The following is a 13,169-nucleotide window of genomic DNA, read 5'->3' as shown; positions in this document are numbered from 1 at the left end:
TGAAGAATAGGTAACATGTATTTACCATTGCTCAAACCAAAATACACCTTGGCACAAAGGAAGCATACTCAAGTGTTTCAATTAATTCAATATTTTAAATATCAGTTAGAATACAATTAAGACTTCTTATTTCAGTTATAAGTTATTTTGCATGTGAGCAACACATTGAATGTGTTAGGATTTCGTTAGTGTAGCACCTTGTGTAGCATTTGACCAAAGTCCTAAACACCACCCCAGTTAATTTGCCTGGTTGTACCAGCTTCTGCACAGGCATTCACAGGCTGAAAAGACAGAGAGAAAGGTGGAAAGGTCTTGGCAAAGGACACATTTACCTTGGCATAGTTTGCAAATCAAAGTAGCCCCATACTCTTACGAGTCAACCACAAACAGGGTTGGGGTGTAATTGATTACATGTAAACTGAAAATAGAGATATTTTTGAAAAACTAGATGATTACTTTGAAATTAAGAAAGGACGTTAGCAAAAAAAACATTATGAAACCTTTATTTTCGCAATGACATTCAATTTAAAATTGAAAAAAGGTGCATGTTGGGCCTCCTCTTGTGCTAGTTCTTATTTCATCAACACTGTCAAGTACAAGTATATTAAGGTTATAATATTGTAGAGAACAATGTAATTATTAATTATATGTAATTTATAATGACAAAGGTCAAAGAAAACTACGTTTTGACAATAATTTCGTAGCACACTCTTGAATGCCCCGTTTTTCTCTACGTCATTGTTAAGCAGTGAGTGAACGCCCAATTTACTAGGCTGGCAGCTAACGTTAACTACATTCATTGTCAAAGCACAATATTTGTTCAACAGTTGTGAATTGACTATTAGAACATCTAAAAGAACAACAGTTCAATTGTTCACATGTATCCCATGCTTACTAACATTAACAATGGGCGATCGTTTTGTAAACTAGCTAGCATACGCTGACATTTGCTTACATGCGTTGCTATGGTTACACAGTACCACAAGCTGTCTTGAGCAGCATGTCTCTCAAAATAGACCAAAAAGTAAATGTTCTACCCAAATAATTTCGATACTTAATATGAAATGTCATCCCACATCCCAGGCTTGCATTGGTGCTGGCTGCATCCTTATTTCGCAAATGGTGACGTTGTTGACAAGTTGGCTATTTTAATGTGGGTAGGCCTATATTGTTTTTCCGTGATTCACTTCCATTATTAATCAAAGACACGAAAGGAGAAGTATGATAATGCCGCCCCGGTGGCTTAAAGGCTCTTATTGGCCAACACAAAGTCTCAGCTGTCCAGGGGTTCTATACGTCATTGTTCCCGGTCCGCACGAGTGACCCTGCCGCCATCACTTCACAGTACCTTTTGGCTGGCACACTGCTCTGACACGACACAGGAAGCTGAAATAGTGAATATCCAATGATATACATAATTCTGAATATCCCGTCCCTCATTGGCTCTCCGCTGAGAACCAGAACGGGTGGCTCTCCGCAAGCTTGTGGTGCTGAAATCTCGACTCGCTATGATAACGATGTCATGGCGATGAGACAATTCACTGTGGAACCCAATAAACACCACCAAAATGGACGATGATTTGTTCCAGTTAAGACAACTCCCGTGAGTGTATATATAAAAAAACGTATTAATTTCTAATTTGATCGAAACTGGGTCATTTTGTTAAACCGACCCTTCGCCCACAGCCTTTCTTTCGTGATTGCTTGAATTGCAGCTGTTGGGTGACAATGATCTCTTGACATAATATGTGCAACATTGTATTCATATTTTGTGCTAGTCAGAGTACTCTACACGAATACAATGTGGCATGTCGAGGAACTGACGGGCGTTTTGTTTGAAAGCAAAGCATCAATGACCGGTAAACAGTAACCCTGACCCAGCTGCTCATATGGGTGCTACAACAATGTCGGCTAGTATTTGTATTTGTTTTTTTACTGGTAGTGACAGTGTGCATATTTCACAGGGGGTTCATTCACATCATTGCCTATTGTATATGAAGCTACTACTGTGCCAACATCATTCGTCATGCCTTTATTTTGATCATGCATGAGTTGCACCAGTTTGTTAGAATGGGGTGGTTAACATCTAATATGTTACACAACATGTAGCCTATTTTCATTTTATCACAAATATTTCTGCTAGCGATGGCCACACATTTAGCCTAACAATTACTGTAGGTATACTGTAGGTAACAGATGTATATGTCAGCCTATTACAAATTATTTAGTAGCAACAAATATAACCATGATTTGGAATGGTTTTAGAATATTCATACTACAGTTGTATCTATTGTGCATGAAAATGTATTACGTTCATTTATATTTATTGAAAAAAATACACACTTTTCACTGAAGCTGGTCGACCAGAGTTGTCCATACCTGGCTATCACTATCAATTTCCAACTATGTTTCTATTGAGACTCTCCCTTTTTATGTGTAATAAAAAAAGGCACAACATTCTCTTTACAATTGTTCCTATGCCAGTAAAGCAGTGACTTGCCAGTAGGCCCAGTTACTACCTAAAAATTGGAGAACTGAAATTGTGCTATGTGGTTGTGGCAGCAAACTGTCTTTCTCCCCAGTGTGATCCCCAAAATAATATTTCCAAACTGGATCCATAGATCTTATGCTATTACTTGAGAGGAGATGATGGTTGAGGCAATTAGGCCTCATTGCAACTTTCTTGCAGAAAGTGTAAAGCCATCAACACAACGGTTTACAGAATCTGTCCATTGAGCAATGCCCTTCTCCAAGTCTATATGGGATAACTGTGGGATTGTTCTGTACAGAACTGAAAGAAACTGAACCACAGTAAGCAAGGCATGTTGATTTCTAGGCTCCTCACTGGGCGATCAGCTGTATTTCTTCTGCCCTTGGCAAATCTGTGTAGTAATCACAGTGATTAAGACATCACTGGGCTGCCTCCATGTTCCTTTTACAGTGTTCCACCCTCTATCAGCAGTCTGTCATCTTACAAAATGTGGAGTTTATAAGCTTGATGTACAGATAACATACAGGTGTTTAAGGTATTGTCTAAATTTGAGAATTTAATTTTTCTTAACATCAAATCTATTTGTGGTCTACACACAATTATTAGGTGGCACACAAGTTTGTCAGTTGTGAACAGCAGGAACAGCTCATATCACCTAGGCAACAGCCTCTCATTCTCAGCTGCATTCAGCTGTGTTGGCACAAACTTCTTTACAGTAGGCTGGCAAACTGATCCAAGTTGATCTTCCTGGCTTTCTTTATTGCAGCGTGGTCAAGTTCCGTCGCACGGGTGAGAGCACACGCTCTGAGGATGACTGCTTGGGGAGAGAGCAGGAAGTCCAGATCGATGGGAGGCAGGCTTACATGGAGTCTGTGGCACTTCACGATGGCGCACTAGTACCCCGGGAGTTTGCCAACCCAACTGATGGTATGACTGGGTCCCTCCTTAGCCACCACTCTGACTGTCCCATCCAAACTCATAATAACTTCCATATGCATGAAATCGCCTTCCCCCTCTCTTCTTCCACTTACCACCTCAGGGGACCACTGGGCTATTATAATGGCCTTTCTCTTTAATGAGATTGACTACAGTTACTCATTGCGTACACATTTATCATAGTAACTTGCAATCCATACTTGCAAGTCATCATCTGTATGTTATGTCATTTCCTACTTGAGTTGGTATAGAATTTATTGTTAATTGGTTACACCTCTTATTCTTCCCAGACACTTTCATGGTGGAGGATGCTGTGGAGGCCATTGGTTTTGGGAAGTTCCAGTGGAAACTCTCCATCCTCACTGGTCTGTCCTGGGTGAGCAGCCACGCTTAAGACAGTCCGAGAGAAAAACATAACAGTTCAATAACATGTTGTGTATGTGCTGTATTTCAAACTTGTACATGTGAGTATAATGTATATGAGCACAATTCACTGTGTCTTCATTGTTTCCTTTCCCACCGTTCCTTATGGCCGCTGTTTGTTCAGATGGCTGATGCTATGGAGATGATGATTCTAAGCATCCTGGCACCACAGCTTCACTGTGAATGGAGGCTTCCAAGCCTGTGGGTGGCGCTACTCACCTCGGTAATGCCGGTCTCGTTCTTACATTGATTACCAGTAACACTAAATTATGACTGGATTGGTGGGCTAACGGTAGTTAAAATCAAATTAAATGTTTTCGTCACATACACAGTTTACAACAGGTATAAAAGGTGCATTGAAATGCTTATGTGCTAGCTTCCTCAACAATGCAGTACATTAATCAATAATAACAATGAGTTGTTGAGAAGGTGGTGCTGATTGTATGGACTAGTAGTGGTAGTGATGAGTGTAATAGCAGTAGCTGTTGATGTTAATGCAGTCTTACACTGTCACATTTCATTACTGACAAGGCCTCTACATATGTGATATCCATTTCCTCTGTTTTTTTAACTCCAGGCGGTGTTCATTGGAATGATGATCAGCTCTTCCATTTGGGGGAACATATCCGATAAGTATGGGAGAAAAACAGTGAGTTCAACAGCTGGGTTTATTATGGGGGAGGTCTATATCGATTTCTAATTGGCATTTCACAGCAGTTGGGTCATTCCACTTATTCGGTGCCTTTTTAGAAGTGTAACTTAGTCCCCAAAAAACATTTGATTTCACCAAATTTTTACATTCTGTCATAAAAAAGCACATGTTCAACTTTATAAAAAAAGAGTTTAAATAAAAAAATAACTATAGTAAGTTAAGTTTTAATGTCACATGCATAAGTAGAGTGAAATGCCTTTTTTGCAAGCTCTAACCCAAACAATGCAGTTTTCAATAACAATGTAATACAAAAAATAACAAGGTACAACAAAAACACACAAGATATAGAAATAAGAAGAACACGATAAAGTAAGTAAACATACTATATACAGGGTCAGTTCCAGCACCATATTTACAATGTGCAGGGATATTGGATCGATAGAGGTAGATATGTATAGTGGTAAGGTGACTAGGCATCAGGATATATCATAAACAGAGTAGCAGCAGCATATATGATGATTGTATGTGAGTGGGTGTGTGTAGACTCAGTATAATATGTGCATATTATTTTTGCATAGAGGCAAAAATATGAATAAAATACAAAGGTCAACTCAGATAGCAGTCTTATGGTATGGGGACAGCAGTGCCTTTTAAGTTCCAAATAAAGTCACATGGTTGACCGTAACAGGGTTGATGAGAGGAGAGGAGGAGCTTGAGTCTTATGAGGGGTACATGGCTCTGTTTAAATTTATTTTTGATCATGCTGCGGAGGGCAGAGAGGGAGGTGAGCGTCCGCTCCAGCAGGGGTATCAGACGGCTGCTGAGTATGCGCTTACCTTCTGGACAGTAGCAGCTTCCAGTGGATGGAATGAGCTGGCGCTCAGCACGTTATTTAGAAGAGGTCTGCGCGAGGAGGTCCAGACGGAACTGGCCTGCCGAGATGACAACCTCACCCTGGATGCAGTCATTGCGATGGCCATCCGTCTGGATAACCTCCTCCGGCAGCGTTGGCATCTACATCACTTCTCTCCCTCTTTCGGCGAGTGTTCGGGATCAGAGCCTGAACCCATGGAGGTAGGGGTAACACACCTTCCCGCGGCGGAACGACGGGCTGGGGCTCTCTACTGTGGCCAGGGAGGGCACAAGCGCCAGCGGTGTCCGTTACTTCAGAATCCGGGATCCACTAGAGCAGAGGGACGGTCACGTGACGTTCCATCCCCTGGACCAGGAGTGAGTATTCAATCTACTGCGCTTCCTGTTAGACTCTTTTTAGTACCCATCACTCTGGCTAACTGTCGCTCATGTCCTGTGTCCACAGCTTTAGGCGCCGCGGGGAACTTTATGGATCAGACCCTTGCCTGCTCGCTCAATATTACTACCTACCTGCTCTCCTCTCCTTTTCCGGTACAAGGTCTTGACTGTTGGCCTTTAGGATCCGGGAACCATCACACACATCACCCAACCACTCACCCTCACCGTGGAGCCCAATCACCAGGAAAACATCCCCTTCTTCATCACCAGTACACCCGTTCACAAGATCATCCTCGGCCTACTTTGGCTTCAGCGCCATAACCCTACCATCTCATGGTTGAGGATGAGAATCACCAACTGGTCACCTGAATGCTGGAAGACCTGCTTTCCTGTCCCCTTTGGTTCCACATTGGTTGAGAGTCTGGTTTTCCTCCAACCCAACATCCCGGAGGAATATCAGGATCTAAGGGAGGTATTCTCCAAGACTCGTGCAACCTGTCTCCCTCCTCATCGCCCCTGAGACTTTGCCATTGACCTGTTTTCCGGTGCTACACCTCCGCGCAGACACATCTACCCTCTGTCAGTGGCTGAGACCCAGGCCATGGAGGACTACATTCAAGAGGCGCTCCAACAGGGTTTCATCCGCAGGTCCATGTCCCCTGCGTCGGCTGGTTTCTTCTTCGTGGACAAGGAGGGAAGATTACGTCCTGGTTTAGATTATTATGGACTCAATGACATCACCACAACGTATTGGTACCCTCTCCCTCTGGTGCCTTCAGTCATCGAGCAGCTCCGCGGGGCCAGGTTCTTCACCAAACTCATTCGCATCCGGGAGGGGGTTGAGTGGAAGACGGCGTTCAGCACGATGTCTGGTCACTAAGAGTACTTGGTTATGCCCTTTGGCTTAGCCAATGCTCCGTCAGTGTTCCAGGCATTCGTCAACGAGGTGTTGAGGGACATGCTCAGACATCAGGTGATTGTGTACATCTATGACATCCTGATCTTCCTCTGATCAACCTGGAGGATCACATCACTCACGTTTGAGCAGTCCTGGAACGCCTCTTGGCTAACCACCTGTTCGTCAAGGCAGAGAAGTGCCAATTCCACCAGAGGGCTGTCTCCTTCTTGGGCTACCAAATCAGCCCGCAGGGAGTGAGGATGGAGGACAAGAAGGTAGATGCGGTAAGGCCATGGCCAGTCCCAACCACCATCAAGGGGTTACAACGGTTTTTGGGGTTTGCCAACTTTTACCGCCGCTTCATCAGGAACTTCAGCGCCGTCGCCGCCCCTCTCACCTCCCTCCTCAAGGGTGGGCCTAGTAGGTTGGTTTGGTCTCCAGCAGCTGACGAGGCCTTTCGTCTCCTCAAGGGGCGTTTCACCTGTTTCACTTGCTAAAACACCCAGATCCCAAGCTACCTTTTGTGGTTGAGATAGACGCATCGGAGGTGGGTGTAGGGGCAGTTTTGTCACAAAGACAGGGGGACCCACAAATTGTATCCTTGTGCTTTCTTCTCCAAAATGTCCCCCGCAGATAGGAATTATGACGTCGGCGATTGGGAGCTCTTGGCAGTGAAGTTGGCATTAGAGGAGTGAAGACACTGGCTGGAGGGAGCCAAGGAACCATTCGTCATCCTCACCGACCATCGGAACCTTGAGTATATACGGACAGCAAGGAGACTGAATCCGCGCCAAGCCAGGTGGGCCCTCTTCTTCACAAGTTTCAACTTCACGCTGACCTATTGCCCAAGCTCTAAGAACATCAAGGCCAATGCCCTTACCCATAACTACGATTCGGGAGAGGCTCCTGTCCAGAAGGCACCCATAATCCCATCCTACTGAGTCGTGGATCCAGTGGTTTGGGACGTAGATGTGGTCATCCCCCTGGCTTTAGAGAGGGAGCCCACACGCCGGAATTGTCCTCCCGCGCGCATCTATGTTCCCACAGCGATAAGGGATCGGCTGCTGACCTGGGCACACACAGCTGTCGTCGCTGGACATCCAGGTATTTCTCGCACCATCCATTCCATCACTGAGAAATACTGGTGGCCCACCTTGGTGCAGGATGTTACGCGGTATATCAACTCCTGTTCCGTGTGTGCTCAAACCAAGTCCCCCCGGAATGCTCCAGCAGGGAAGCTCCTGCCGCTTCCCGTGCCTCAGCGACCTTGGTCCCATCTATCCATTGACTTTGTTACTGAGCTTCCCCCTTCTGATGGTTTCACCACCATTTTGGTGGTAGTGGATAGATTCTCTAAGTCATGTCGCTTAATTCCTCTTCCTGGTCTTCCCACTGTTCTCCAGGTCGCTGACGCACTCTTCCATCAGATCTTCCGGCATTATGGCCTTCCTGGGGACATCGTCTCGGACCGTGGACCCCAATTCACATTCCGAGTATGGATGGCCTTCTTGGAGAAGCTCAGGGTCACGGTTAGCCTCACACCCGGGCATCGGCCTCAGTCTAACGGGCAGGTGGAGAGGATGAATCAGGAGCTGGGGAGGTTCCTGAGGAGTCCTGGCACTCATCATTACGTGCACCCACACCTGGATTCCATTACCTTCATAATTTCCTCCCCTTTATATGTCACTCTCCCAGGTTCACTAACCAGTTGTTCTTGTGTCTCGGCGTACTGCCTTATGTTAGTGTCGTGTTCTTGGTTTTGTTGTTTTATTAAAACGTTTCACCTGCTTCCGACTTACCGCCCCATCATTATACTCACCTGCTTTTACACTATGATTTGACTATTAGCTGTTCAATGTTTCTTTTGAAAACAATATGAAAAAGGAATAATTTAATCATATTAAAATGTGAGTTCTGTTCACGTAACAGGCTTTACCTTAAAATGAGGGACAGACTTAAATGAATCACTAATCACATGAAATAAATAGGGCTTTACAATGATGGTGAGAACTTGGAGAAATGTTGTGATTAAGTGGATTTAAAATCTTCCTAGAAGTCACCAGAGGGCCCTCGGTGGAAAATTATGCATTTTGGCACTTCAGCAAGTCTTCATTTATATAAAAATCTGTGGTCCATGTGGTCCATATTAAAGGGCACTTCATTTAATATAGGCTTTTAAAATTCAATATTGGTGCACAATTTCTACTTAATCTCAAAGGGATGCAAAATACACTCATTTCGTGGAATGACCTAGTTATGTGCTTTGACAGGCTTTCATGAGACATCAGTTTTATATAAACTTTTGGGCAGAGATGGGGAATAGGGATGTCCATGACAGTGTGATATGTGGTAGAGATAGTTAGGGTATTTTGCTGTCTGTGTCAGACCACACAGTTGTGGGGGTGTGTGTGTGTACACAGGGTCTGAAGATGAGTGTGGCGTGGACCATGTTTTACGGTGTACTGAGCGCCTTTGCCCCCGTCTACGGCTGGATTGTCTTCCTCCGTGCCCTGGTGGGCTTCGGCATCGGAGGAGCCCCACAGTCGTACGTATCCTTTCCTGTTGGCATTATAGCAATAGCTACAGTATACTGTAGTAGGACACAGTAAAGGATTGGGTTATGTTATCTACCCAGTTATAAGTGGGCTACAGATTTGACTTTATATTAATGACACACAATAATAGTTCATAGAAGTAGCATAATAGTGACATGTCCTTCTCCCTTCAGGGTGACACTGTATGCAGAGTTTCTCCCCATGAGGTCCAGAGCCACCTGCATCTTGCTAATCGAAGTATGACTTATCCTTTACTATCACTTAGCAAGAGTTACACTCTAGTCTGTAGCATGTCCAACTCAACTCCTCTCTCCTGTGCTTCTATCGCTCTGTCCAACTCTGCAGTCGTCCTGTGAGGTCCACTTTTAACTCTGTCAAGTCCGTCATTGATTTGAGACATTAGCAGGTCTGTGAGGTACAAATTGATCCACTTGTTTGTGAGTGATCCTCTTGATGCCAAGTTTGTGGCCACTCAGGAGCAGGATAGATCTCCACTGACCTGGATCAATGAAGCTGCTTCAATGTGCCAGGGAACTCATCATGCCAACCATTTCATGTACCTATTGCTGTGCCCCTGCAGATATTCTGGGCGCTGGGCACTGTGTTTGAGGTGCTGCTGGCCATCCTGGTGATGCCCACTCTGGGCTGGCGCTGGCTGCTCGGCCTCTCCACCATTCCGCTCTTCATCTTCGCTATCCTCTCTTTTGTGAGTATGCAGTAGTGTAAAGTACTTAAGTAAAAATACTTTAAAGTACTATTTAAGTAGTTTTTGGGGTATCTGTACTTTACTATTTTTGACAACTTTTACTTCACTACATTCTTAAAGAAAATAATGTACTTTTTACTCCAAACATTTTCCCTGACACTCAAAAGTACTCGTTATATTTTGAATGCTTAGCGGGACTGTAAAATGGTCCAATTCACGCACTTATCCAGAGAACATCCCTGGTCATCCCTACTGCCTCTGATCTGGCGGCCTCACTAAACACATGCTTAATTTGTAAATTATGTCTGAGTGTTGGAGTGTGCCCCCTGGCTTTCCGTAAATTAAAAAACTATAATATGGCGCCATCTGGTTTGCTTAAAATAAGGAATTTGAAATTATTTGTACTTTTAGTTTTGATACTTAAGTGTATTTTTGCAATTACATTTACTTTTGATACTTTAAAACTCATGTAGTATTTTACTGGGTTACTTTCACTTTTACGTGAGTCATTTTCTACTAAGGTATCTTTATGAAACTGGGTACTTTTTCCACCACTCGTATGCCACTAACAGCTACTACCAATTCACTTGAATTAATTTATTTTACACTACTAAACGACTGACCCTTTGGTTTTGGAAACAGTGGCTGCCAGAGAGTGCACGCTATGACGTGTTGACAGGGAACCAGGAGAAAGCTCTGACTACCCTGAAGCGCATCGCCAAGGAGAACGGAGTCCCCATGCCCCTGGGAAAACTAATTGCTGCCAGACAGGTACAGCCCAGCACATTAAGATATATTGTAATACGTACAGGGCATACTAAAGTAGTTTGGCTTGTTTCAGTTGTTTATCTGTCATATTGTGTTTCTTGACTGTTTGTCAATTAGGAGGACCGTGGGAAGTTCCAGGATCTTTTCTCACCGCATTTTCGCTGGACCACAATTCTGCTGTGGTTTATTTGGTAAATAACTTAAACCATTTTAACAAAGAAAAACTTTACATTTCCTAATTTCTAGATACAGGTAATTAAAAGTTAGTAGATCACATCTGATGACTAATTTAAACTCTTACATCTTTAAAACATAACCAGTACTGCTCTGTTACATACTTTGATTGAACATCTTCATACCTTTTTTTAATGTAACCTTTATTTAACATAAGAGTTGCATCCTTAATTATCCCAGTTTTCCTTATGGGAATCCTTAGATTGACTCTTTTATCTCTTAAGGTTCTCTAATGCATTCGCCTACTATGGCCTGGTCCTGCTCACCACTGAGCTCTTCCAGGAGGGGGGTGCCTGTGGGGGTGAGTTACTGCTCCTTCTCCTCTGACATCATCAGTAACACTCACACAAACACTCTTAAGGATAGTATTAACCTGCTGAGCCCAAACCATCTTATTCAACTAAAAATTGATATTTTTGTAACGCTTTAACCAAGAATAACTCCAATTGACCGCAGGTTACATTAGACTTTAAGTCTCAAGGTCATTTCAGCATCACGTGTTTCTTGTGTTATGTCTCGCTCTAGAGTCAAAAGGTAGTAAGAGGGAGCCCAGGTGTAGCCTGGAGTGTAAATACCTGACCTCAGACGACTACAAGGATCTGCTGTGGACCACCCTGTCTGAATTCCCAGGTATACTTCTTCGACCTCCTGCTTTCAACTAATAGTCATAATATTGTTAAACACAATAGCATGGGGAGCAGGGTACTGTGAAATAAAGTAGATTGTAAATTGTTCTTATTGATTAAAAAGACTAGTAGAATATCTGAATAGATTGGTTGATGTATTAATGTTGGGCAGGCTTGCTGGTGACTCTGTGGGCCATCGATCGGCTGGGAAGGAGGAAGACAATGGCACTGTGCTTCTTCGTCTTCTCTCTCTGCCTTGTGCCACTCTACGCTTGTGTAGGGAGGTAAGACCATCCAATACAAAATTACAAAGTTATTACTTTTAGGATTCGCAATGCACTACTCTATGACAAACATAACACTGTGGTGGATCCGCAACTGACAACACAATAACAGTGTTGTTGTTGTTGTTATTAACATTGTTGTCTGTGCTTCAGGACCTGGCTGACAGTATTGATATTCATCGCCAGGGCCTTCATCGCAGGAGGTTTCCAGGCTGCTTATGTCTACACCCCTGAGGTGAGGTTATAGGCCATACAACCCCATGTACCCTGTGGCTACATTATCGACTCAATAGAATGCCAGCTCTTACTTTAAAAACAAAGATTATACTAAATCGCAGACGTCAGGTTTCTGTTCAGTTTTATTTCTTTGATAGATTTGTGACTAAACGAAGGGATAGTTATTTGGTTCATACTCTTCTTCTCCATTGGTTTCTAATAAGTATTACAGTGTCAATAAGGTATAAAGTAAATTATACTGTAAATAAAAATAATGCGTAAAACTTGACATTCCCTTTTGCGTAAACAGCATGAAGTGTCTGTTCTGAATGTTAATACATGATGTATTCCCATGGTGTTCTCCTGACTCCTCAGGTATATCCAACAGCAACCAGAGCATTAGGTCTGGGCACTAGTAGTGGAATGGCTAGAGTGGGAGCCCTCATCACACCCTTCGTTGCACAGGTAAAATTTAAAAAAAGGTTACTACAACCAATATATAAAGAATATTTCTAGATAATGTGTACTGAAAGACATTCACACCATCACATAGAGAGTTATCCTACCTAGGCTGGTGATACTGTTTTCATTCCTCCCCCTGTCCTGCAGTTGATGTTGGAGTCTTCTGTGTACCTGACTCTGTCAGTGTACAGCATCTGCTGCCTGCTGGCTGCCATCGCTTCCTGTGCTCTGCCCATTGAGACCACTGGCCGGGGCCTCCAGGAGTCCAGCCACCGCGAGTGGGGCCAGGAAATGATGGGCCGGGCCCCTGCCAACAGCTCTGGGGGCATCCCACACTCCGACTCTGGGTCCCAGGAGGACGGAGCACATGCAAGAGGGTGGTGAAGGAGGGACGCTGGAGTGGAAGAAAGAGGCAATGAAGGAGAAGGAAGCTAGGCAAGCAGCCCTTGTCCATTCTCAGCTCAAATGTGTCATTACTGGTTTGTATATAGGCACCACAGTGACTTGAGAGAGAGCCTGCCACCAAAATGTTATTCAAAAACATTTCTCTCTCATTTTAATCTTCAACCACTACCACTGTCATGATTTTTGCCAATGTAGGATAACCACACTCTGAGTGAGACAGAGCTCAATCGATTATCTTGAGTATACACTGGGTGGTAGCAGG

General features: G+C 43.8%; 1 protein-coding gene across 1 annotated transcript; it reads left to right on the top strand.

The window, feature by feature from the left end:
• Positions 1 to 1,568: 1,568 nt before the first annotated feature.
• On the top strand, positions 1,569 to 12,886 carry LOC120051300 (synaptic vesicle 2-related protein-like). Its single transcript, XM_038998111.1, has 16 exons — positions 1,569 to 1,603; positions 3,258 to 3,418; positions 3,718 to 3,803; positions 3,975 to 4,073; positions 4,428 to 4,499; positions 9,072 to 9,196; positions 9,380 to 9,443; positions 9,787 to 9,912; positions 10,555 to 10,683; positions 10,798 to 10,871; positions 11,139 to 11,215; positions 11,440 to 11,544; positions 11,713 to 11,824; positions 11,978 to 12,059; positions 12,416 to 12,505; positions 12,650 to 12,886. Exons 1-16 carry the CDS (start codon positions 1,569 to 1,571, stop codon positions 12,884 to 12,886), a joined length of 1,674 nt encoding a protein of 557 aa, XP_038854039.1.
• Positions 12,887 to 13,169: the final 283 nt, after the last annotated feature.

Source organism: Salvelinus namaycush, chromosome 1 (assembly GCF_016432855.1).
Source record: "Salvelinus namaycush isolate Seneca chromosome 1, SaNama_1.0, whole genome shotgun sequence".
Classification (NCBI taxonomy): domain Eukaryota; kingdom Metazoa; phylum Chordata; class Actinopteri; order Salmoniformes; family Salmonidae; genus Salvelinus; species Salvelinus namaycush.
This window is presented reverse-complemented; position numbering and strand designations above follow the sequence as displayed.

Coding starts and splice junctions, on each gene's coding strand:
- LOC120051300 (XM_038998111.1), top strand. CDS start 1,569: ATGGACGATGATTTGTTCCAGTTAAGACAACTCCC. Junction 4,074..4,427: donor GGGTGGCGCTACTCACCTCG/GTAATGCCGGTC, acceptor TTTTAACTCCAG/GCGGTGTTCATTGGAATGAT. Junction 11,545..11,712: donor CACCCTGTCTGAATTCCCAG/GTATACTTCTTC, acceptor AATGTTGGGCAG/GCTTGCTGGTGACTCTGTGG.